Source organism: Pelodiscus sinensis, chromosome 18 (genome assembly GCF_049634645.1).
Source record: "Pelodiscus sinensis isolate JC-2024 chromosome 18, ASM4963464v1, whole genome shotgun sequence".
Taxonomy (NCBI): Eukaryota; Metazoa; Chordata; order Testudines; family Trionychidae; genus Pelodiscus; species Pelodiscus sinensis.
In genome coordinates, this window is record NC_134728.1 from 1065103 (window position 1) to 1090823 (window position 25721).

The 25721-nt window shown below is 47.0% G+C and overlaps 2 protein-coding genes across 6 annotated transcripts in view; both read right to left on the reverse strand.

Moving 5' to 3' along the window:
• Window positions 1-1336: 1336 nt before the first annotated feature.
• On the reverse strand, window positions 1337-15675 carry MAPRE1 (microtubule associated protein RP/EB family member 1). 2 transcript variants are annotated; one of them, XM_075900817.1, is made up of 8 exons: window positions 15519-15675; window positions 15014-15137; window positions 8569-8714; window positions 6879-7086; window positions 6482-6559; window positions 6183-6301; window positions 5417-5569; window positions 1337-5007 (listed from the first exon to the last, which is right to left on the reverse strand). In XM_075900817.1, exons 2-8 carry the CDS (start codon window positions 15132-15134, stop codon window positions 4951-4953), a joined length of 882 nt encoding a protein of 293 aa, XP_075756932.1. In that variant the 5' UTR covers window positions 15135-15137; window positions 15519-15675; the 3' UTR covers window positions 1337-4950. The 2 variants fall into 2 exon arrangements, with proteins under 2 accessions (XP_075756932.1, XP_075756933.1); XM_075900818.1 differs by lacking the exon at window positions 6482-6559 and having other exon boundaries at window positions 15519-15674.
• A 5588-nt stretch (window positions 15676-21263) lies between these two features.
• Window positions 21264-25721, reverse strand: part of DNMT3B (DNA methyltransferase 3 beta) — a 56431-nt gene continuing 51973 nt past the window's right edge. For all 4 annotated transcript variants that reach the window (XM_075900822.1, XM_075900821.1, XM_075900819.1 and 1 more), the window contains one exon: window positions 21264-25313. In XM_075900822.1, coding sequence (XP_075756937.1) covers window positions 25172-25313 — 142 coding nt within the window. In that variant the 3' untranslated portion in view covers window positions 21264-25171. The remainder of the gene's footprint in view (window positions 25314-25721) is intronic.

Below are 25721 nucleotides of genomic sequence, written 5' to 3' on the forward strand. Positions count from 1 at the left end.
TTCATAGGAGTACACCACTGTAGTAAAAGAAGCAGAGAACCTTCTATTTGCTCATCACAGCTGGCAGAAGCTACCCCACCCAATACAAGTGGCTGCAGAATCCAGTCATGGGCCCCTCCAAGCACCAATGGAACAGGGAACCATTTCTGTAAAATTAGGATGGAAGTTAACAAGCAAGAAGTGCTGCCAGACTACCTGTCTCCCAAAAATTCTTCCACCATAACACAGGGAGAGCAAGACATAGTCACTACCCTTATCCTGAGAAGAGTCCAATCATCTGGGAAGGGAGAAAAGCAGAAGAATGCACACAGGCCATAAGGGATCCTCTACCACCACATGATTTTTCTGGACAAGAGCTCAGGCATAAAGTCCATTCAAATGCTCATACACCAAAACCTAACGATAGTCTGCAAAAGGAAAAATTACGTTTTCACAGACTGAGCTCAAAGAATTAATTGTTTTAATCCATTACACCATCCAACTTGTAAGAAAAAGCGAAGATGGAAAAAATCTCATCCATGATTTTACACCTGGAAATTCTAAGCTTAAAGCATCACACCAGAGCTATGCTGCTCTGGAACCCACACCAGTTTATTTAGGTCTGACTTAAGACTACAGTTTGCTCTTAGCTACAAGCAAACTGCTGCCATCTTTTGTGACCATGTAATGAAGCTGATCTGGAAAGTCAAGTCATTTCCAAAAACAAAGTTTACCTTTCAATGATTAGATGAGTTGCGGTCATCCTCGGCTCCGTATCACAGCACCATAATCCACATGGTAGGCATCAGTCTAAGAGCCCCATTCTGCCTGAGTAGATGTACTGCAGACCATGCGTGGGCAGTATTAGAAAATGTCAGTAGTCACACATTATGCCTTCACTGCTGTAGCAGTTCAACAAGAGTGTAAGTTCCCCCCATAACAGGCCAAATTCTTTTAATTGCACAAGTGTAGAGGAGTTGTTTACACTAATGATGGGAAGAGCTGCATAATTGTCATTACTAATCTCAAATTCATACAGTATCGCCTAATGCCTTATCTCTTTAAATTGGGTTCTTAAGGCTTATAGTTGCTGTCAGAACACACTGGAAACAATTCTCAGCTAATCCTCGGAGATGGAGCACCATTTTAGTAAGCACAGTAGAGGTTGGAGAGAGCTATGATCAGAAATAGTTTCTAACTCCCAGAAGTGTTCAAATCACCAGGCTAAGAGGATCCCCAAGTACTAGGTCAACTTCAGACAAATTCTATAAGTGTGAGAGTGCTAACATCAAAAGAAAAACAAGGCATCATTTATCAATGCAACAGTGGTCACATTAAACATTAATAGACAAATTAGTGATGTAAATTCTTGGCCTTTATTTGGAGCCTTTTAATAGTTACACAAGGAACGGTCATTGAAAACCAGGAATCTTGAAAAGATTGAACAATTAAGTTAAAAAAATCTTGAGTGCACACCTGTAAGACACATTGGGTACAGAAAGACAGATACAAGCTTTTGGTTGTTCCATTTTGTTTCAGAAAACTGAAAGTTAAATCTAAGAAAGGTTGGTTGTTTTCTGAAATTATTCCAGCAGGAAAGCACTTACCATCTACTCAACAAATACTGTACCAGGTCAGCAGAGTAGCCACTTGAGTTTTAAGTTTATTCTGGTAATTTCCTTTCCAACAAGAAAATTATAAAAAAAACTACCTAAAAAAGTCTATGATACAGACTTGTAAATAAATTATGAATTTCCCCAGTTCTATTTATGACTTGTCACTTCTTGGTATATTAGGAAATGCAGCAAACTGGAATTTCACAGGAGTTTGACCTGCATGACAAAGTTTCTGCATTGTGTTGTGCAGACCAATTCCAGATTTGACTGTTTTATAGTCAAGGAGCACCAGCAGTATTTCTATGACTCCCATCATTTCTTCCCCTTCAGCTTAAGAGATCTGTTTGCTTTTTGCAGAAGCAGAGGTCAAATGGATCACAGTGCAACTCATCTAGGGTCATTATAAACATGGACCCATCCTTGCTCTTGCAGTGCAGAAGTAAAGCTACAATGATGCATAGCATGCAACTGACCCTACACAAAATGTGAAAAGCCTACAAAACTAATTTCCCATGGCACGTCAGACAAACCTCATCTTGCTACTGACCTTGAGAATACAGAAAGTCTAAGAGTAACATATACAGTTATCAGAAAGAGTAAGATTTTGTAGTCATACCAAATAAGTAATGAGAGATTTTATGTGCATCAAAGCCCCATTTTACCAATGCACTTTCACACTGCAGTACTAGTTTTGTTGCCAGCAATGATTATTTCTTAGGATAAGATCTCTAAGGACCATTTCAAAGTTTACCAACATGAATACTGGCAAGACTTTTGGGGATTTATCAGAGCTTTTAGCATGCTAGGCATTCCTTTGCTTAGCATTTGTTTCTGCAGAAGCTAGTTCTTGGGTCAGTGCAAGTCTAACATTAAGACTTGGCACACAAAACTTAGGACAAATGAAGATGACTAAATTACAAGAGGATGGCTGCTCAGAAAGGCTGGTGACAATCTAAAGATCAAAAACATGGCTCAACTTTGGTGCTCTAGTAATGCAGTGCATTAGACTTCACAAGTCAAATGCAGAGAAACTGATCAACTGTGGTTGCTTCACTGCACCACTACATGACATCCATGGAAGGGGAAGTCTACAGGGTAGCTATGCTTTCTACTGACTTTAAGCCTAACACACCACATGCAGGTCTCTCCCAACAGAATAGAGGGGAGCCCCAAGGAAAATCAATGCAGCAGGAATTTGAGCAAAGAACAGAGCTATGATTTGAGGAGAAAGGCCGATGTTACAGGTTGTATAGCTTCAGACTGAAGATACCAGGATCTTTTGCTCAGTCTAATCATATCCCCAAGAACATGACAGACTCCAGGCAAACATGACACTCTTGAAATACAGAACTTTATTTAGAAACTGCTTAAAGTAGAAAAAAACCCTGTCAAGAAAACTCCAGATGGAATATGGATTCTCAGTAAAACGGAATTTTAGGGCAAGAAAAGTCTAGAAGGCCACAAAAGAAATAGCACCACTGAAATTTTAAACAATGGCTAATTACTTGCATTTTTTTGGCATTCACTGAAATTGGGTTTCCTCTGAATTTCACAAAGATTCATGCACTACACAACAGTTACTGCTCACCTTCTACACACATTTTAGGACAAACTACAACCAGAAAAATGCACACAAGCACATCAAGACTGATCAGTGTGGGTGCATCAGATGTCTTGCAAGATTTTGCCAAACACAAACAGCAAGGAGAGGAACTTGATAGCAAAGGAAGGGACAGTTCAAGAATAAAGTATTTTAAATATTAAAAGTTAGCCTGGGTACTGTATTTTCTGCAACATTAGCTTTTCTATCAGCTAGCCCATTAGTTTTGTCCCCAGAGTACAGGCAGTCCCCGACTTACGCGGATCCGACTTACGTCGGATCCGCACTTACGAACGGGGCTCTCTCGCCCCGGAGGTCGAGGTGGCGGATTGCTACCTGCGAGCTCCGGGGCGAGAAAGCCCCGTTCGTAAGCTGCTCCGGTGCCCCTGGAGCAACCCAGCAGCACCCCAGCTGCTCTGCCCCAGGCGTCCCCAAGTCAGCTTCTGCTGAAACTGACCAGTGCTGACTACAGGAAGCCCGAGGCAGAGTTGCTCTGCCCCGGGCTTCCTGGAATCAGCTGCTGATCAGTTTCAGCAGCAGCTGACTTGGGGACGCCTGGGGTTCTTAAGTTGATTCTGTATGTAAGTCAGAACTGGCGGTCAGTTTCAGCAGCGGCTGAATCTGGATGCCAGTTCTGACTTACATACAGATTCAACTTAAGAACAAACCTACAGTCCCTATCTTGACTGCCTGTACTGTACTGGAAAATACCACTTTTAAGATACACCAATGGCTTAGGAAGACTACCCAACAGGCACAAAGTGAGATAACCCACTCATTCCCCTTCATTCCAGAGACAAAGCAAATGCAAGTTATGTTAGAGCCATTACTTTCACCAGTATTCTTCGGGATGAGGGAGAGAAGAGGAAACCAGAAAGGACACTACAGAGGGGCACAGGACAAAGTAGAAAAGTGATCCAGAGCATCAAGTGAAAAACCTCTGAAGAACATTCTAGGTAATACATCTAGAACCATGTTATTTCTCAGAAAATACAGTACACAAGTTTGGCAAAATCGTCAGCCACAGTGCCAGAGAACGATTTAGCACTCTAGGAGTATGAAGAGCTCAGACAAATGTAAAATTATGTTAATCTTGTGACAGGCAACATTAAGGTCTAATTTTGTCATTGAGAATTAACCACTTAATGAGCAGCTTTTACACAGATAAGAGTTTTATTTTACTCCTTTTAAGTAGTCATATTGACACACAAGGCCCCCAGACAGCAGTGTAAATTAGACACTTTCTAACACCAATATGAAGCACATAAAATCTCCTGTCACATTACTTTAGAATTTGGCATATGGAAGCATGTTTTAAATACTCTTAAGGCATTTTCATTAGAAGTCCTCTGCTGCAATTTCACATTAACTCAATCTTCCTGTGAGTCTGTCTTTAGTTTATCTACTGCACACTCCACCCCAGTAAGGTACATAAAGACTTTCCACAAACCCATGCTTTACCAGCAGCCATACAGTTCTGCAACAAGCTCCAAATATTCAACTTCTTGTTCCCTAAATATACCAACTAGATGTTAATACTGTTCTGCTACAAAGTGAAAAAGAGCTCCTAACTCAAACCCACTGAAAAAGAGTAAAACTTTCGCAAAGTGCACTTTAAGAAGAGGTACTTTTTGCTTACGAAAAGAAACCAGTGAGTCCTCTAAGAATAATAAAGTGGAGTATTTTACAGTTAAGCACATGATTTGGGGCAAAGAATTCTGATGTTGCTGCTCTGCTGGTACAGTATGTGGACTGTTAATACTCTTCTTGCTCCTCTTGTGGCACTCCTTCGTCAGGTATCACAAAGCCTTCCTGAAGGAGGAAAGAAAGAATGTATTAATGGAAGTGGATGTCAAATGAGGCCCACAGGGTTGCACACACCCTTCCCTGCAGTTTTACTACTTGGGATAGTGTCAGGGAGGAATATGCTCACTTATAAAAGTGAAGTTACAATGCCGGACAAAACCTTGAAAAACAACAAATAGTCCTGCAGCATCTTAGAGACTAACAATGTAGCTGGGATCATGAGCTTTTGTAGGTACAACCCACTTCTTCAGATGAATGGAGTTAGAAGCTGGTTGTGTCCACAAAAGCTTAGGATACCAGCTACATTTTTTGTTAGTCTCTAAGGTGCTGCAGGGCTATTCGTCATTTAAGGTTTTTTTCCATTAGAAAAATTCACTTGATTGCCAATTAGTAGTTTATGTAAAGACAGACTTACATCTGTTGCATAAAGAATTTCCACAATCCTTTGCAACACTGGATCGCTCTCCCCTTCATTCTCTTGGCAGATCAATTCGATATTTCTCAGTTTGCCAAAGTAGAAGTCCCTCTCCTTCTCCAGATCTTCAACAGTAAGTTTCAATACATTGATCTGCCAAAAAGAAAAATAAGACACACATGATCATTTCTCCAGAGAGAAGCAAGATTCTTACATTTCACAAGTGGCTTTTTGTGAGAGATCTATAACCGCACTGTGGGCTTAAGATCTATGGGATTAAGATCTATATTGATCTATTACTCTCAGTTTAGTTCATATGTTCAATTCCCATGCTAGACATCCAATTCACATGAGGGGTCAGCCTCTTTGCAAAAGTTATGGGCTCGCTACTTCAAACTAGTAAAAACCCAATCACCTGCAGTTTCCCTTTGCAGGGTTTATTCTTTTAGATACTTCATCACCATTTACACGAAGTCAGGTTAACTTATAACAGTGAGACTCCTGACAACTCTCACTACTACAGTGTAGTGGCAGCCATTCATGATTTAACTGCAATGCTGCTAGATGTCTGCAATAGCACTGTAGGATGAAGTATCAAGATGTAATAGACTAGTATGTATCAGACCTTGAGTGAAAGGTTTTAGTTTGACAATTTGCTACATCTAGTATGTGAATTGCTTTGCTATATTTCCAAGACAGTTCTTAACGATTCACGTAAATTAATCTAAAGCAGTTCCACTTAATAGTCTACAGGTTTAATACTCACCTGCTGGATCAGTTCTGCTGATTCATCCTCTGCTATTCCTCCTGGAGCCTTTTTAACCATTCCAGTGCCAGTTTTAGGAGCTGATGGTGTTCTCTGAGTAACAATGGGCCTTTGAGGACCTACAAGGTAAGATGCAGTGTTAATTCTTAGCCTGTTATTTTTGGAATCAAGACCCTCAGGAGTTATTTCCACCCATGCTTAGCTAGAACAGTGACGAATTTGAATCTCAGTGTAGTGCAGCAAGAAATGCCTCAAATTCCCCATGTGAAGTGTCCCTTCTCCCGCAAGAGTGTTGGTACCAATCACTGCCATTTTCTTTAAGGAAGAAGCATCTGTTCCTGCAGCAATCATTTCTGTGGGTTCCAGGAAACTGTTATCTACAAGAGGCACAGCAATTCTAGAGGTTACACAATTTGACCTGAAGATGCCTAACATTTTAAACCTACAGATTAAGTGTCTCACATGGAAGAAAACTTCTTATCCTCCATGAAATAAGAGGTTCACCACTACAGTGTGATCTAAGGCATATGTATCACGATTCCATTCTGTATTTTGAGAGATTGGAATCTTTGTGGAACAGAAGAAAACCATGAACTACCATAATTTAATGCACTGAAATTAACAATGAGTCACTTTTGCTACTGAAATTCTTAACAATTAGAAAGACTTTCACAAGACCATCAATATTTCCTTTACCTGCAGTACCGGAACTGAGAGCTTTCTTGGGCTTGTTCAATACTGGAGCAACAACGGCAGGTGCTACTGCTGTTTCTTGGCCTTGTCGAGCCGCAACAGGGTCATACTCTTTCCCATCATAGTTTGCATCAAAAAATTTTTTGAACCACTGAACAAATTCAAAATTGTCCTGAAATTTTCCTTTCACTAGTTTGTCCACAGGGATTATCTAGGGGGAAAATTAAAGCTTGTCAAACAGAAGGGACACAGTCAAAGTCAAAAGCAAGCTCTACAGAGGCACGGCTTATGCTCAGAATTGTATACATGTGATTTTCCAAGGCCAGAACTGACTTCTCGTATATATTTAAACATAGGAGCAGTCAAGATTTTTCTCCACTAATTGGAATGGAGAGCTAGCTGATCATCTTAAAATTGAATGGTGATATCATATTATACCATTATTGCAGAAATACTTATTGCCCAAGTTCCAAGGTCAAATTTGCTCCTATTCTCCTGAAATCTGTCCATCTTTCCCTACCATCACATCTAAACTTCATTCTAGGTCTGACCTGTTGGCCCATCTACACACACTGCTCAACCCCCAACTTGGGAATGGTTCCTCACCCCCTCCTTCCCATCCTAGAAAAGAGAGCTAGAGAATTATTAAAAGACTTTTGCATATAGGAAACCAGTATAAGATCAATCCAAATGGGCAATGACGAAGGTTAGCCATCTGATGGTTATTCAGTGATTTGAAACAGTCCAGCCCAGTTTTTAATAGCAAAGAATCACACAAATTAATGCAGTCACACTAAATAGTAGTCTTAGCCCATTCTCTGTGTCTTTTTAGTGTTCCTACCTATTCATTCTTACATGAAGTTCCCCCAAAATAAGAGATGAGACTGAAATGTTAATACTGAAACCTTGCCCTGATATTGATGTACAGTACCAGCTACATGAATTATCAATTGCACTGTCCATGAACACAAAGGTTATTTAAACTGTGGAGCTCCATTTTCTCATGTCTACTCTACAGCAGTTTGGAATCTGTGGGAAGTAAAACTTGCAGTCCTTGGGACTACAAAACCAGTTGGTTGGGGCCACATGTCTGGCACAAAGAGCAAGAAGCTCAAATGCAGTAACAGTAGTCAGTAAGCAAACATGTATGTTTCGATATGGGTTGCCATTATATTTCAAAAAGGTTGCCAAGTGTCTCCCCAGGTGGCTCTTCCCGTCACCTCCCCCCATTTTTTAATTGTCTTGGGTCACCAAGTCTTCCTGAATTGTCAAAATGGGTCTCCATCTGGAAAAGGTTGGGAGCCACGGAGATAGTGAAACTCATGCTGTTAATAAGAGCCAGAAATCCAGCCCTCAGTTTAATTTCCAATTTGGGGAAGCTGGAAGCAGTGTTCCCTCAACAATGTGGCAGCCCAGTTTCACAGGTGATTAATCAACCACGCCCAGACAGAGGCTCAGGGCTCACTTCATGGAGCTGACTGACTGGGTGGGGCTGATTAATCACCTGTGAAGTTGTGCTGCCATGCAGTTTAGAGGAACACTTGCTGGAAGGGTAAGTGCTGTCAGCAAGTGAATGATTGGCAGACACATGTACACAGAAAGCCATGGGGTTCATACACTGGCAGTACAGATACCATGAAACTAAACCATGGGCACCTAAGTGCAAGGAGAACCAATAACAATTGCAACTTACTTTGTCAACACCCATTCGCTTAAAACCAGCTTGTAGAATCTTGAAGTTCTGAATGTATTCATGTTCCAACTTTGCTTGAAATTTCACTTTCTTGAGTGCTACAGAACCAGGGAAGAGCATGTCCATGAACTGACAGTAGGCAGCACCTGCCAAAAAAAACAATGCCTCCATAAGCCATCTTTTGTACAAAAAGGTGGGCGAGATAATGTCTTTTATTGGACAAACTTCTTTTGGTGAAAGAACTTTCAAGTTACACAACTCTTCTTCAGATGTAGCTCAGAAATTTCTCTTTTACCACTAGAAGTTGGACCAATAAAAGAATTGCTTCACCCATCTTGTTTCTCTAATATCCTGGGACCATAATGGCTGCAACATCTTATTCAAAAATCAATCAGAAGCAGACACATCTTGGAAGACTATTTACTGAAAACGAGAGGAAATATTGAAGGTTAAGATTGCTCCCTGTTATAATTTGAGTTCTTATAACACTGCCTCCCCTAACCCACTGAGCATACAAGTTCTACAAGTAACTAAGATTTGTCCTATGACATGCTTGCAACAATAAACTCATTGGGGTCACATGTCACAGATGCCACATTCATCTAGGCAAAAAAAGCTTAGGTCTTTAAGAGGAGATTATTTATCCTAATTTCTAGAATAAAACAAACTGCCCTTATCCAGCGCTTTTAGTGCTCTTGGAATTAAGAGGCCATATCAATCCTGACTAACAAAAACTGAAACATAATAAAAGACACAAAAAGGTGCTTCATTTCACCCATCTCAAAGACCTCTCATTTCTTCTAGTTCCTCCTATAAAACTACAATTAGACCAGGGGGAGGGGAACTCATCCAGAAAAAAAAAAAAAAAAAAAAAAAAAAAATCTTTCTCCAGCATTATCTCAGATTCTGCAAAGATTTTTTGCTGGCTGCAGAAGTAATAAGTTTAACTAGCTACAACAATCCATGGCAGGTGCCTATCTTGGAGGGGTTATTTTTTTCCTGGTATACCAGAAGAATGCATGTCCACATGCAGCCAAATATTATACCAACATGGATGGTACACTTGTGGAAAATTTTTAAGAAGTCTGTTTATCTACCAGTAACACAGAATTCTAAGTTCCCTTTTGCATTTAGTCCTAATGCATGGTCGAGTCATACAGCTGTTAGGAAGGAGGACAATGCAGGAATTTCAATTAAGGTGTTACTCCTGGTTGGGGTCTCCCACTGTTTCTTCCTGTTATTGAAAAATATCTTCTCCCTTGTCCATAGCCTCTTGATAGTGTGGATAAATCCCTGTAATATCACTCTCATATCTTGTATTAACAAAGATATATCTAAAAGGACAAGATCTTAAGTGTTCTTATAGAATCTCTAACATTTCTCCTATAACTTTGTATTAAGAGAAACTTTCCTTTATAATATATATATCCATCTTGTAAGAAAAAAATCTTTTGAGCTCTCCCCTTTCCTTGACTGTCCTGTTGAAATGAATGAGGTATGAATGGAAAATGAAAGGTGAGCACCTCCAGCAGCAGCTGCAAGGGTGGAGAAGGTCTGGGAGCCAGATCCAAGACACTATCTGAAAAGTGAGCTCATTAAGACGACTGGACATACAGATGCCTTGGGAGTCAAGCAGCAAGTGCCTGCCCTTGGAGGAACTCTCTTTGAAGCAGCATTAAGAAAGGCAAGGTGATGACTAATTAGCTGCATGAGAGGGATAAACATGAGGCATCTTGCAGAGGGACCCTGGGTTTTTGTCTTGTCAACATGGGAGCATCGATCCAGATTGGCAGAAACCCAGCTCCACCCCTCCCCCATCTAACTGACCTGGCCGGTGCAGTTAGGGGGAGCAACTTTTGGTAACGACGAGAGACAGACAGAGAGTAATGTATCATATGCATATGATAAGTATTGATTGATCTATGTATGTTCAATAAATGTGACATGTTGCCTTATCCCCCCCGAAAAAGATCCCGGGTGCGTCTTTTAAGCATAACAATAATGCAAATGAAGGCAGGAAAGTAGTGCCTGCAACTGAACCCGCCAGCATCTTGCCCTGCAGTTCAGTGAATACTTCAGGGCCGGCCTCTACTATTCATGACATTCCCTGGGAAGTGGACATGGCCAATCAGTTTTCATCAGACAGCAATGAAGCTATTTCATCTTGCTTATCTCACTCTGTAAAGAAATGAGCAGCAGCACTGGAGAGGTCTGTCTCCACACACTGGGAAGGGACACTGCTCAGTTTATTACAACTGAGTGGTAGGATCTAAGACCTTTAAAAATGAATCAAGATTCTTCAGTAGCTGACATGTCCTCTCACTTCTAAGGGCCAGGTTCTTATGGAGTTCAAAATCCTCTGGACCTAAATGAAAGTCACCAGCCATTCAAAAGTCTTTATTATTTTGATTTTAACATCTGGACATTGATTAACACCATACTTTTGGTTCTTTCTACCTTGCTAACCATTTTACCAACCTCTTAGTAAGAGCACGTCATTCTCCCTTAGGTCCCCTCAAGTTTCCATCCCAAGAACTCTTTTTCTTTGTACTAGTTTGTTTCCATGGATCCAGCCACAAGCTCTGAAAATTCCCAAATCTACTTCAACTTTTTCCGGTCTTTTCTTCAGTCAGGGAATTACATGTTTCCAGCCCACTGTCTTAACTCACATTCTAGAACTGAATGATTTTCCCCAGATCCTTGTGTTCCACCACTTTTCCTGTATCCCATGCTCACAACTTCAATTTTCAACTTTTCTTCTTCCTCATATCCTGTCCGAAGTCCGTTACTTCATTTTTAAACACCACCAAAAGATGCCCTTTTATTTCAATCTCCAAAACTAATCTCTTCAGTATCATAACTCCAAGAAATTTCCCTTCCCTCCCACTCCAACTATCCAAAAAAGCTGTCAAAAACCTCTCAACTCCAACTATAGCTTCTCAAATCCCCTTGTTGGGTTTGCCTCCTTACAACAGGAAATTAAGAGCTTGAAATCCTCTTCACAAAAAGAATAAAATTGTGAGGCATGTAGAAGAACATAATTTGTTGGACAAAAGTCAGAATCGTTTCTGTAAAGGGAAATCCTGTCTTACTAATCTATTAGAGTTCTTTGAAGGGGTTAAACATGCGGACAAGGGGGATCCAGTAGATATAGTATACTTAGATTTTCAGAAAGCTTTTGACAAAGTCCCTCACCAAAGGCTCTTGGGAAAATTACATGGCCATGGGATAAGAGGGAAGGTCCTTTCTTGGATTGAGAACTGGTTAAAAGTCAGGAAACAAAGGGTAGGAATAAATGGTAAATTTTCAGAATGGAGAGGGGTAATTAGTGGTGTCCCCCAAGGGTCAGTCCTGGGACCAGTCCTTTTCAACTTATTCATAAATGATCTAGAGAAGGTGGTGGTAAAGTTTGCAGATGATACAAAACTGTTTAGGATAGCCAAGACAGAAGCAGACTGTGAGGGACTCCAAGAAGATCTCACCAAACGAGTGATTGGGCAACAAAATGGCAAATGAAATGTAATGTGGATAAGTGTAAAGTAATGCACACTGGGAAAAATAACCCAAACTACACGTACAGTATGATGGGGGCTAATTTGGCTACAACAAATCAGGAAAGATCTTGGCGTTATCGTGGATAGTTCTCTGAAAACTTCCACACAGTGTGCAGCGGCGATCAAAAAGGCAAATAGGATACTAGGAATTATTAAGAAAGGGATAGAAAATAAGACACAGAATATCTTACTGCCCCTGTATAAAACTATAGTGTGCCCACATCTTGAATACTGTGTACAGATGTGGTCTCATCTCAAAAAAGATATTGTGCCCTTGGAAAGGGTTCAGAAAAGGGCAACTAAAATGATTAGGGGTTTGGAATGGGTCCCATATGAAGAGAGATTAACGTGACTGGGACTTTTCAGTTTAGAAAAAGAGGAGACTGAGGTGGGATATGATAGAGGTCTATAAAATCATGAGTGGTGTGTAGAGGGCTGATAAAGAAAAGTTATTTATTAGTTCCCATAATAGAAGAACTAAAGGACACCAAATGAAATTAATGGGTAGCAGGTTTAAAACAAATAAAATAAAGTTCTTCTTCACACAGTGCGTAGTCAACCTGTGGAACTCCTTGCCAGAGGAGGCTGTGAAGGCTAGGACTACCACAAAGTTTAAAGAGAAGCTAGATAATTTCCTGAAAGTTAAGTCCATAAAAGGCTATTAGCCAGGGGATAGAAATGGTGTCCCTGGCCGCTGTTTGTCAGAGGCTCGAGAAGGATGGCAGGAGACAAATTGCTTGATCATTGTCTTCGGTCCATCCTCTCTGGGGCACCTGGTGCTGGCCATTGTCGGCAGACAGGCTACTGGGCTAGATGGACTTTTGGTTTGACCCAGTACGGCCGTTCTTATGTTCACAATCCTACCAATATATTTTTCCTCTGCCAGTTATCCCAGTTCAATCTTTAAACGCCTCCCAGGCTTGCCACCTTAACTCCTCTCTGTCTTTTTAGTAACAAGCTGTTCAGAGAAACTGGTCACCACCAACACTTGAAAGCAGTGTCCGCCATCTAACTTCCCTGTCTTTCTTTCATGTTGACATGGAAAGATGCTTGGCAAGTCTACTTCTTGCCCAAGCTTCTTGAAATCCTTCTTTAGAACTCAGTTTCTCCTAAGAACCTTCATCTCTCCACATCTACACTTTCACTTCATTCACCCTTCCCAAACTTTTGTTCTCTCTCTTAAACCAGGGGTGGGGAACCTCAGGCCCAGTGGCTGGCTGCAGCCCCCAGCTTGTTTGGATCCAACCCCTGAAGCTCAGCATTGGGAAGCCCACACTGGTGCTCCAGCTCCCCTGCCACCCACCCCCAGGATTAGAGCACAGAAAAATCAACTAGCTTGGGCCTCCTTGGCTCTTGTGTGCAAGGAGAACGTGGGGAGTGTCCTTCTCATTCAAGGGCTTCTCACTTGTGTACGGCCCCCCAACTGATTTTTATGTGGGTCAGCAGCCCCTGACCCAAAAAAGGTTCCCCACCCCATCTTAAACAATTATACACTTTACCCATTAAACTTTGGGTGTTATATAAATGATTTTTAGTGACAGTTTCACAGCCATGTTATAATACAAGATAGACAGATTAACTGACTATGAATCTGTCTATCCTAGGATTTTAAGCAAACCACGTAGCTGTGCCAGTGTTCACGTGTATTATAACCATGTTTTACAACGCCCAGCTTTAGCCCTGTTATCCAAAGAAATAGGCAAGGAGCTGAAATTCAAGGCTATGTTTTAAAGCAACAGCAGAAAGGCACAAGTCTTCAGAGTCCACAAAGCTACAGAAACAATCCTTTGTATTCACAGCTAGAAGCTACAGTTTGAAATTAGTCTCAAATTAAGCAAGATCCAGCAACAGACTACAATAAAACTCCAATAGTCCGGCACCTGATAGTCCGGCACTCCTGATAGTCTGGCATCAAAATGGCAAAAGCTAGTGAGTGAGCTTCGGCAAAAAATGAATCACAAGGTACCAGTGACAGCAACTGAACTGAGCAAAAAGGGTAAAAGAAGGCTTAAAAAAAACTAACACATTACAAAAGTGACGAGGAGTACTGTGGCACCTTATAGACTAACTGAAGTGTAGGAGCATAAGCTTTCGTGGGCAAAGACCCACTTCGTCAGATGCAATTTGACACTTGCCAAAAAGGACTTAACAAGAATTTGAACTCTCTCACCCATTACCAAGACAGTTTCCCCAATTATCACCTGTAATACCATTAACTCACAAACATCCCACTCTCCCTACCTTTAATATCAGCAATTCACAGACACTTACCTTCCTTCCTCCCCCTTCCCACCCCCCCCCCCCCGCATCCCCCTTCTGTTCTGCAATGTGATTTGTCCTTTTCATATTTGTTCATTTTTTTTAATTGTATCCTTTGCTATATATGGTTGTGACTACTTTCTTCCACTACTTGATCTGAGGAAGTGGGTCTGGCCCACGAAAGCTCATCATCTAATAAACCATCTTGTTAGTCTTTAAAGTGCTACATTGTCCTGCATTTTGCTTCAACTACCCCAGACTAACACGGCTACATTTCTATCACAGGACTCCTCGTCGCTTTTGCAGATTCAGACTAACACGGCGACCCCCTACTTAACACATTACAGTATACTGTATACAGCATGTACAATAAAAAGGGTTAAGAACACTTTATTATATATATATATATATATATATATATATATATATATATATATATATATATATATATATAAACGATCTTATAGTACCTCCTGATAGTCCAGAATATCTGATAATCCGGCACCACCTAGGTCCCGTAGGTTCCGGATTATCAGAAGCCTACTGTACGGTATCTTGTATACTTGCAGTCAGTAACTCAGCGATCAGCAGCCCCGCAGGAGGCGGCTCCCAGGCCCCAGGCGGTGCCTTACCCGAGCACAGGTGTTCGATCTTGGTCAGGGCCAGCTGCAGAGACTCGTTGATCCAGGCGAGCATGTCATGCCGACTCAGGTTGTCGCTGGTCACTGAAGTAGAATACACATTCACTGCCATTTTCTGGAAGACAGAAGCCGCGGCTGAAGGCTGGGAACGGGCGGCGGGAGGGGGGGACCCGGGCCGGCTCCTGCAGAAGGCGGGGCCCGCGTGCCGGGCGCCCCCGCACCCCCCCGAAGCGGAGCGGCGCTGGCCGAGCCCGGCTCTGAGCGCGACGGGCCCCGCAGCCGGGAAGGGGGAGCCCCGGGCGGCCTCCTCCCCCAGCGCAGGGAGCCGCCTCGCCACGAGCCGAGCACGGGGCCGCCCGCCCCCCAAGGGCCCCGCCCCCACAGCGCCCCACCGCCCCCGGGGGGCGCCTCAGCCAGCGGCCCCGCCCCCCGGCCCCCTCAGGACCCGCGGCCCCCGCCCCCCTCAACGGCCGCCCCGCCTCAGCCCGGCCGTTACCTGCCCCCGCGCTGCCCGTCTCCCCCGCCTTCACACCGGCCCTGCCCGGGAGCCGCACGTCACGCCCGCCCTGCGTGCTGGCGTCACTACCCGGCGTCCGCGGCGGCGCACGTCATTTGACTCCGTTCCTCGCGCAGGGGCGGGGCCGGGATGCTGCGGCGCGCGCGTCCCCCCCCCCCCGAGTCACGTGATGGTCTTTCGCTCCCTGCCACGCCCCCTTCCACTGACTTGGGCCGGACCGGCTCCCCCACAGCTGCAAGGCTTCGTTTCGGTGTTAAAACTGGAGGGGAGGGGGGAGTTTTAGGAGCTGCCCCGCCCCCGGCGCATTCCCATTGGCCGGTGTCAGGCAGAAACTGGCCAATGGGAGCTGCTTGTTCGAATAACAGGCAGCTAAGAACCCGCCCCCTCGCCTGGGCTCAGTTCGAGCACGTGGCCAGGCAGCGTCTGGCCCCCCCAGCCCTTTCCCCTCTCACCCCTCCCAGATCTGGTGCCCAAGCTCCTGCCCCAGCTCACAGTCCCCTCCTCCCCTGGGTCACATCCCCACCCCCTGCCCTAGGTCACAGCCGCCTGCCCCATCCCAACTCCCAGCCCCCCCACTGCACCCCAGTCCCTTACCCCAACCTCCATCCCCGACCCTGCATCCCCATTCATATCATACAGGAGTGCAGCCCTGGACCACCTTCTAAAATCTTGGCAGTGGCTCCCCATCCAAAATTGCCCACTCCTATACTTGAGGGTGGGTGGGATTTGGCTGTGCAGCCTGGCTCAGCCCCCTTCCAGTGGAGCCCGTCCTTTACCCAGCCCCCTACCACCAGCTCCTCCCTCCACAAGCCCAACCTCTAACCCACCCCTTCCTCAACCCCCCTTGCTCCCGATCCTGTCCTAGCCCCTTCTCCCAGCCCACCTCAGCCTGCCCCTCTACATCCTCTGTCCTAGCCCCTCCCTCTCCCAGCCCCCCTCAGCCTGCCCCCCCCAACCTCCAGCTCTCCATCCTGTCCTAGCCCCTCCCTCTCCCAGCCCCCCTCAGCCTGCCCCCCCAACCTCCAGCTCTCCATCCTGTCCTAGCCCCTTCCTCTTCCAGTCCCCCCTCTCGCTCCCCTATTACTGGGCTCCAATGTTCCCTGTAAGCTGGGTGCTCATGCAGCCACTTAAAAGACTTTCAAATGCCACCCAGCAGAAAGTGCCCAGAGCTAGGTTTTGTTTCTGCTGGTGGTGCACATTTGCTCATGCCTTGGTGCATATAATAACACATATGCCACACATGACTGGAGAAGAGGGAACATTGCTGGGCTCCTCTTGCAGCAGGGGGGTCAGAATGTGGCCATATCACCCATCCCCTTTGCCATGTCTACAAAACCTTCCCCTTACTCTCCAAGCCCGACGTTGACATCCCCCAACCCCCAAAGACTTGGTTCATTGTCACCCTTTCCTATTTCAGGGAGGTAAGTCCCCCTCCTCCCCCGAGAATTGGCCTTTAGGAACACGTCATCTGCCACGTCAGCTACCTGGCCTATAAAATAGTTCCCCACTTTGCCAATAGGAAAATGTGGCAGCAGTCATCTCTGGCTAGGCAAATGGGTAGCCATTGCTCATTCTCAAGCCAGGACTAAAAGAGATCCTCTCATGAGAGGCAAGTGTAAATTGTTCTGCATGGAATCTTCCTCCGTACCATCACTCAATGCCTGTGTCTTCCCGGTACTCACATACACAAACTTCTTACAGGTTTCTGGAAAAGCACATTGCCATGAATGTGTGAGTAGTGAAGGGCCCAGGTTGTTGTTGTTTGCTTTTGTTTTTTTGTTCCGCATCCCATGTTGTAATTTTCTCTGCACTCACTTTGTATAGCTATTGGTAGACGCACAGTGGAGAATTCTCCTGGTTTTAACTCTCCATTGCACACTGATAGAAACATAAGGCAGAAAAAGCTCATCTTTACAACTACAATGTGCAAAAGCAAACAACAAAAACACAAAGTTTATGCTGCTTCTCGAGGCATGTATATTTTTAACATCTCTTGCAGCCAGTTCCCTTTATGGTTTATCTTGAAGCTGTGGCTTTGCTCATGTGATATGTTGTAGCATAACATAAAGGGCACGAGGAACACACACAGGAGTGTTTCCTTAGCAATAACTATTTAGAAATTCCTGCCTAGTCCTGAGTTTCTAACGCATTGGAGAGAAGAAGGTTCAACCAATTATAATTTATATATAGTTCCTTTTGCAACAGCTTTCTCCACGGGCTTTGCTCTCTAAAAACAGTTCAGAAAAAAAAACAGTTAAGCTTCTAATTAGTATCATGAGCTTTAAGAAAATGAAGAAAAACTCTTCAGGGAGGCCAGACCACATTCTCTGGCAGAGAAGTCTGGCAAAGGCTTCCAGGTGCCCAAAGACACCAGTATGAAGGGAAGCCCAGCTGTAGGTGATAAAGCACCACTGGCTTTGTATCAACTTCGGAGTGAAGAACAATGTGGATACTCAGCTATAAAAATGAGTGGTCCTGTGGCACTTCAGAGCCTAACCAAAATACAGGCAGTCCCCGACTTAAGCGGATCCGACTTATGTCGGATCCGCACTTACGAACGGGGCTTTTCTCGCCCTGGAGCTCACGGGCGGCGGGTCGCCACCCATGTCCTCCGGGGCGAGAAAAGCTTCTCCCGGTCTCCCTGGTCTGCTGAGGGGGTCCAGCAAAGCCGCTGGATGCCCCCAGCACACCAGGGACACCCGAGCAAAGCCGCCCAGGCGGCGGAGTTCCGCCGCCTGGGCGGCTTTGCTCCTGTCCCCCTGGTCTGCTGGGGGGGGTCCAGCAAAGCCACTGGACCCCCCCAGCAGACCAGGGACACCCGAGCAAAGCCGCCGCCTGGGCGGCTTTGCTCCCGGGCAAACGAGCAAAGCCGCCCAGGCGGCGGCTTTGCTCTGGTGTCCCTGGTCTGCTGGGGGGGTCCAGCGGCTTTGCTGGACCCCCCCAGCAGACCAGGAGGACAGGAGCAAAGCTGCGGAGCACGTCTGCAGCGGGACAGCTCCAAGGCTTTGCTCCTGTCCCCCTGGTCTGCTGGGGGGGGGGTGCAGCTAGTGCCCCCCCCTCCCGGCAGACCAGGCTTTTCTTGCCTACCCCTGGGGTAGAGCAGCTGGGGGCTGCCTGGCTGGTCCCGCAGCGCCGCTCCGGACCAACCCGGCAGCACCCCAGCTGCTCTGCCCCAGGCGTCCTGATTCAGCCGCTGCTGGTCAGTTTCAGCAGCGGCTGAATCAGGACACCTGGGGCAGAGCAGCTGGGGTGCTGCTGGGATGCTCCAGTAGCGCCGAGGAGCCACTACTGGAGCAACCCAGCAGCACCCCAGCTGCTCTGCCCCAGGCGTCCCCAAGTCAGCCGCTGCTGAAACTGACCAATGCTGACTACAGGAAGCCCGAGGCAGAGTTGCTCTGCCCCAGGCTTCCTGGAATCAGCCGCTGATCAGTTTCAGCAGCAGCTGACTTGGGGACGCCTGGGTTTCTTAAGTTGAATCTGTATGCAAGTCAGAACTGGCATCCAGATTCAGCCGCGGTTGAAATTGATCAGTTTCAGCAGTGGCTGATGCCAGTTCTGACTTACATACAGATTCAACTTAAGAACAAACCTATAGTCCCTATCTTGTACGTAACCCGGGGACTGCCTGTATACAGAATCAGGAGCTTTCATAGGTAAAACCCACTTCAGCAGCCAAATTATTCATCGGAGGAAGTGGGTTTTACCCACAAAAAGCTCACGATTCATATATTTTGATTAGGCTCTAAGGTGCCACAGGACCGACTCGTTTTAAAGTAACAGACTAACCCGGTGACGCCTCTGAGACTTTTTATTCACAGGTATAGTACTCCTGGTCACGGGCCCTGATGAAGAGGATGGTTCTTAGGACTGATGGAATTAATAGCAAAGTCCTGAACCCGCTCCTACTAAAACCCATACATTTGCCCAGTGTGAATAACTAGACATTTGTGAGACACAGAAGCATAGCATTTAAGGCTGGAAGGGACTCCGTGTCTAGTCTGGCCTCCGGTACATCAAAGGCCACCAACACACTGCAACACTCATTCTGACTCCCTGAGCTGCACACAAAGGCATCCTGTGAGATACACACACCCCTAAAGACAGCAGCCAGCAGCTATAACCATTAGGCAAGGCTGTGAGGTGAGCTGCAGAGACAAAAAGTTTGACTTCCTTGTCCACGGCAAGGGGCAGGAGTAAGTGGCGGGCTGCAGCCACAGGAAGCTGCGTTGCTGTGTTACCTAATGCATGAAATAGGGCTCATTTCATAATTCAGCACAAGCTCGCTGTGGCTTAATGCCCAGAACAACACAGGCTCCATGATAAGACTGATCCGTGGTGATAAGCAGACCTGTAATTGTAGAAGATGCTTCTTGCCAGATGATTTCATCAGCAAGAATAAATCATTAACTGGTCTGTTTTTGAACCACGCCCAGAAACCACCTGTACACGCTCATGTGCCACACGATAATTTCCACACCCTCCTGTCCCACCCCAATTCCAAATGGCGGGACCATCTAAGACCTGTCGAGGGCAGGAAACCCCCATGGGTCAGTGTTTACTCCACTTTAATCCCATGGCCCATCGGGGACATAAGTTGGCGATTCCTTCATGGAGCCATGAACTTGGCACGGTTCACCCCTATCCCCACCTGCCCCATTTGTGGCTTGAGGGAAAACCTGGCACACGCCTACCTAGGATACACCAGGTTGCAGCCCCCTTTCCGGCTCCTCCAGAACCTCCTGCTGAGGTCCTGGCTGCACTTTTCCCCTCACCATTTCATTTATGCACCCCCCCCCCCCCGCATCCGTGGCCACACAAAGTCAACAGACCTTGTCAACCTCCTCTTGACCCTGGCGAAAGCCGCCATATACCACACCAGGAGGCGGATGCTGGGCAAGGGGCGCTCTGCGACCTTAGGGCCTACTTCCGCTCCTCCCTAGTTTCACGAATCCGGGCAGAGCTCCTCTGGGCAGCGTCCACTGGCTCCCTGGGCAGCTTGGAGGAGCAGCGGGCGCTGTCCGGGGTTCTCCCCGTCCGGTTCCCTTGTTTTAAACCTTTGACCTGCAGCCCGACCCTGTTTTTCATTATTTGTCTCCCCGTAATTAGTTGACGCCTGAGCCCAGTCGTCCGTCCCGCAAGGCTGGGGGAGGGGTTTTAGAAGTGGGTGGGATGGCGCCCACCCACTCCCTTGGGTTATGGAAAGGAAAGCAAAGGAAGAAAGAAAATCCTTAGTGCGTCTGAGGCACAAGACCAACATTCTTTGGACAATGGTTCTGGCTTCCTCCGGGCTCACTCCTGCGGGGGGACGGGGGACCCACTTCACTTTAAGGTGAAAGATTCAGCACTTGCCGTATCAGGCTGTAGTCCGAGTCCTGTTCATCTTATTGATGTGGGCAGGTCCAACGACTCATACGGTGACACATGCCAGCTCTAGGAACCCCTAAAGTCCTTAAGTCCTCAGCAGGGTTGTATGTGTGGGCCCACTGCTCAGCTGGCTTTCACTTCAGTCTAAACCAAACAGCTAGGCATCCCTGGGAACCACCATCTACCCATCTCAGCTAGGCACTGAAGATGCTTAGTGGACAAAGCTTCCAAGCTCATTAAGAGCATATTAAGTGGTCCCCGAATTTCTTTTAAGCACCTTTCTCACCATCCCCATTTCCAAGCATAGTGCCGTGTTTTTACTTTCTCTTGTTTCTGTTTAAAAAAATAATTGTCCAGTCATATAGAAATACTGATTTTAATTAAACCATGATAAATGCTCAGGTAAACTCTTGGCATTAATCCTTTTTTTTTTCCCCATAAGAAAATGAGTAAACTGTTTAGACAAGGCACAGTTTTGATTTTTCATACTTTGGTACTGGGTCCATTTTACAGAAAACCTGAAATATTGCAACAAAACAAAAATACAAGCTGGTTGTGATTTTAAAAGATCGTATAAAAACCCACACTCATTTGAACATTAAAATCCTTAGTCTAAAAAAATAGCACCAATGAAGAGTACAAAGCTGATAAGATTCAATAAAATAGCATTCCTGAAATGCAGGTCTCTCCTTAAGACATTTTTATAAACATGTAGCAAAAGGCAGATTTTACAGGGAAAAATACTTTGTCTAAGATCACATGAAAAAATTGTAAATTTAATGCCAAGAACTTTTATTCCTCTTTTCCTGATCTTCGTTTGCTTTCCAAATCTTTCCACCATTGTGTGTTTATTTTAATTTTGATGAGGAAGGGAAGGAGATGAACACTGGGGTAAGAGTATTCGAAGGCGGACCTGAGTTGAGGTCATGTGTTAATCCAGTCTGAAAAAAGGGCCAAGGCTAAAACGAATGGTGGACTCAAACGGAGATTTCGTAATCTCCTGGTCTCGTTTGACTCTAAAGCTTCAATCCTACCTCGAGCTCCACGTGGGCAGACTCCTGCAAACATGCAAAACTACTTTGCTGCGGGGTTCCGCTGTCCACCCACGTGGACTAGAAAAGGCTTTCACATGACAGCAAGTAGGGTGAGGGTGAGGGATTAGTGTTCTCATCCGGATCCAGAAGAGGGTCAGGGTTCAGAGCGAAGCTTTTGGTCCAAGAGTTGCAGATGAGCTTGGCCGGCAAACGCCTGCAGAGTTCCTCAACTCTGCACGCAGAGGCACCCAATGCACCAGCTGCGCGGGCATCAATGCATGCAGAGGTGTAGGCTGCATGCTCACCAGACGAGCATTCTGCACACCTACGCCACTGCACGTCGGGCCTCCTACATCTCCGCTACATAGTTTATGGGTGTGAGATGACCGGCTGCTTCTTGTCCCTGAGTTGCCTAGAAGGAATGGAGGTAGCATAGGAGAGCGCTGCCCGGGGAGGTTCCAGCATTTCGGAACTCAGTGCATTCTCAAGTGGGTCTCACCTGGGCACATGCTACGTGGCAGGGCTTCCAAGTGCCACTGGGAGGGAAGTGCCACGTAGGACAGAGGAGAACACGGCTCAGTCTCTCCTCTGGGGAAACCGCTGTCTCCCTCGGCCATGACCTGCCTCCTCTTGCTGCCAGTTCCCAGTCTGGCCATCAAGAAGAGGCAGGCTGACGCTGCGGCTGGAGGTGGGAAACCACCTACATGTAGATCCAAAAGAGCTTGATGCAGGGTCAGGAGTGAGAAACGAGGCCCTTCATCCGCTGGGGATGACGCCCTCCCCTCAGGCCTGGGATGGAGATGCACAGGGATCTCCTGTTTTCAAGGAGGGGCAGCAGGAGCCGAGATCGGGACGCTCTCACTACTCAGGGATCCTGGTGGAAGGGGCGGCTGCCCTTTAGGAACGCTGAGCACAATGCAGAAAGATGACCCTGGGCCTAGCTCTTCACATCACCAGCAAGGCTGTTCGGAGGGCCGGGCCGAGGCCTCCCTTGCCCTAAGACACAGAGGCATCTCTTAATTGAGAAAGGCAAGAGCTGCTTGAAGACGTGGAAGCCCGCCCAGCTACTGCCCAGAGCCCGCTGGTCTGTCTCCTGCTCAACCCTTCGCCTGGACGCAGCGCCCTTGGCTTTCCGCCAGATCCGCTACCACCACACTTCATGCCATTCAGCAAAGAACTTCCACAGGCGCGAGCATCGAAACAGGCTGCACGACCCGGGGGCCACTGGTGGAGCAAAGAGCAGCGCTAGGAGAGGACGGAGGAGCTGCAGGTCCGGATGGTGCATGCCAACAGGCCCACGAGGGGGCCACTTTGAGGGGGAGCTCTGCCAGGAGCGCCGTTACCCTGTGGAAAGAAGCGGGACGTCCCTCTGCTGCTTTAGTCAACCTGCCAGCGAGCCCGTCCCTCGTGGCGTCCGTCCAACGTGCAGGGGAGCCTTCCCCAGCCCTCCTGCGTGGTCGCTGGAATCTTCGGAGCCAGGCCGTCTCCAGAGCAGCAGCCGGGGAGTTCCTTTCAGCTTCGGCAGGAGGCAAGATGGGAACATCAGCGAGGCGCTGAGGTAGTGGGTCTGCTGCAGCCCCCATCGCCATGCCCGGCCCACCGGGGGAGCCCCCTTCTGAGCGCACGGCAGCGGGTTGGGCAGGAAGGAGCCAGTGATGCTCGCCCCATCTTGGACTGTTCAAGCCTGAAGCCGGAACTCCAGCTCAGGTCTGACCCAGCTCAGCAAAGGGCACCATCCCGGTCCCCGTGGGTCCAGGCACACCCCCAACACAGGCGCGTGCATGGAGCCACGGACGTGGCTTTGTGCAAACTATCCCTGTGCCTGCAGGCAGGCGAAGAGCAGAGTAAAACGGTGGCCCGCTGTGCTTCTGAGCAGACGTTCCCTGGGCGCGCCGGGACGGCAGAGGAGAAATAAAATGGCTCTCCCGGGGGAAAGGGCAGGGGCGTGGAGTGTTTACACCACGGCGGAAGGGTTCCCTTTTCCAGTCACGCAGGCCTGCTCCAGCCCTGCTGTAGCCAGGACGAATGCACCATTAACCAGGCGACGGGCAAAATTCCTAGGGTGAAATCTTGGCTGTGCTGAAGTCAATGGAAGTCTTGCCCTTGATATCAATGGGTTCAGGATTTCACCCCACTGACTTCATAGGATCGGGATTGGGGCTAAAGTGACTTGAGGTTGTGATGCTGCCCGCTCCGCATATTTCTGATCGAGGATTCCTTGCACCAGGTTAGATTTTGCGACAGCTTCTCTGTGGAGTGGCTGTGTCGGATTTCGGGGGGTCCAGCAACAGTTAGGGCTAGAAGACTGTTAGTTTTGAGGTTCTTAAAAAAACACCCAGCACGGCCCTGCCCGCCCATTGGTTTGCTAAAGTGTTAAGAGAACAATTTCCTTCTAGTGACCTGGAGCCCACATGCTCCCTGAACTGAGTCATGTTTCACCTTTCAAACTGTTCCATGCTGCCTAATGTACAAGTGAAAAGAAGGTTGTAAAAAGGAAGGAGTGTTGGCAAAACTACAGCCGAACGCACACACCAACACTTCTAACTAGACAAGTAATTCTATCACCTCACAGTTCAGTTTCAGCTACATTCAGGTCTAGGAATTTCCACATTCTCATGTAATGCTTGAAAGCAGCAACAAAAGTTTAAAAACAAAATTGAACTCGAACAAAAAAAAATGTAAAAAGCGATTTTTTTTTCATGTCTCCCGCTTGTTCGTTCAGTGTATGTAACCTGAAAGGGTTCTGTATCCCTGTGGCTACAGGTCTGATGTCCTAGCAACTGTTTTTAGAGGTTGGGTGTCAAAAAAAGCATGGTTTCTAACTATTTCAAGTTTGTTTGCAGCACACCAGCCAGCTGCGTTGGCCACCCAGCCGGTGACTCACTACTTTCCAACTGTACAGTAAAAGGAATGGTTAATGCACTATGTGAGACAAGAGGGTCTCCAACCACCATCCCTACAGTCTCCTGAGTGAGGCAAGCTAGCATCTGCCTTCAATACTTTCTAAAGAGTGTTCCGATACTTTCTGTCCCTTTGAAAAAATCCCCCTAGCAGGTTCTTTGGTTAAAGTTTCCTACGCTCGCCCTGCAGGGCCACACGTCCGCCCCAAAGCGTGTGGCTGGGGAGACCGTTCCCTACCAAGTGATGGAGCGTGTGGGCTGTTCTCTTCCTTCCCGCTCCCACACACGCTGTTGAGCTAGTGCATCTTGACCGGAGGAGACGAGGGAATCCCTGCTATTCACAGGCAAAATAATCCTTGAGCGGGGCGAAGAGGTGCCGAATGACCGGGACGCTCCACGATCTCCCGAGCAGCTTCTGCCGAGCCCCACGCCCCATGTTGGACACGTCGGTGTAGTGAAGGGGGAAGCCAAAGATCCTGCCGGGGGAGGGAAGAGCAGAGGGACGGTTAGAACAGCAGTTACGCGTCGAGGAGGTCCTGTCCGGGCAGGCACTGGGGAATTCCCGAGGGCCGGAATCCTGACCTGCAGCATCGCCCGCACCACTGGGTTCTCCCCCACAGACGGCGAGCAACGGCCCTGAAGGCGTTTTGGGCTGTGGCTCTTGGCCAGTGTCCATGCCCGCCTCGCTGTTGGCATGGAGACAGCCCCATCCTCCCCGTGTGACACACAGCTGGCATGGCGTGACCTTGCCTGGCCTCCCTGCATTATTTCTACGCCCGTGGCCTGTGGGCTGCTCACAGGCGGGTCTCACGAAGGGGCGGGAAGGCAGAGGCCCCGCCTCGTCCCTGCACCGGTGGTGAAAGCGAGAGTCCTCCCGCCCCTCT

Excerpts from the sequence above, each read along its gene's own strand:
- MAPRE1 (XM_075900817.1), bottom strand. The coding sequence starts at position 15,134 with ATGGCAGTGAATGTGTATTCTACTTCAGTGACCAGCGACAACCTGAGT. Across the intron at positions 6,302-6,481 it reads AAAGAAAATGGCAGTGATTG|GTCCTCAAAGGCCCATTGTT; the intron begins GTACCAACACTC and ends CTTACCTTGTAG. Across the intron at positions 5,008-5,416 it reads AAATTCTTTATGCAACAGAT|GAAGGCTTTGTGATACCTGA; the intron begins GTAAGTCTGTCT and ends TTCCTCCTTCAG.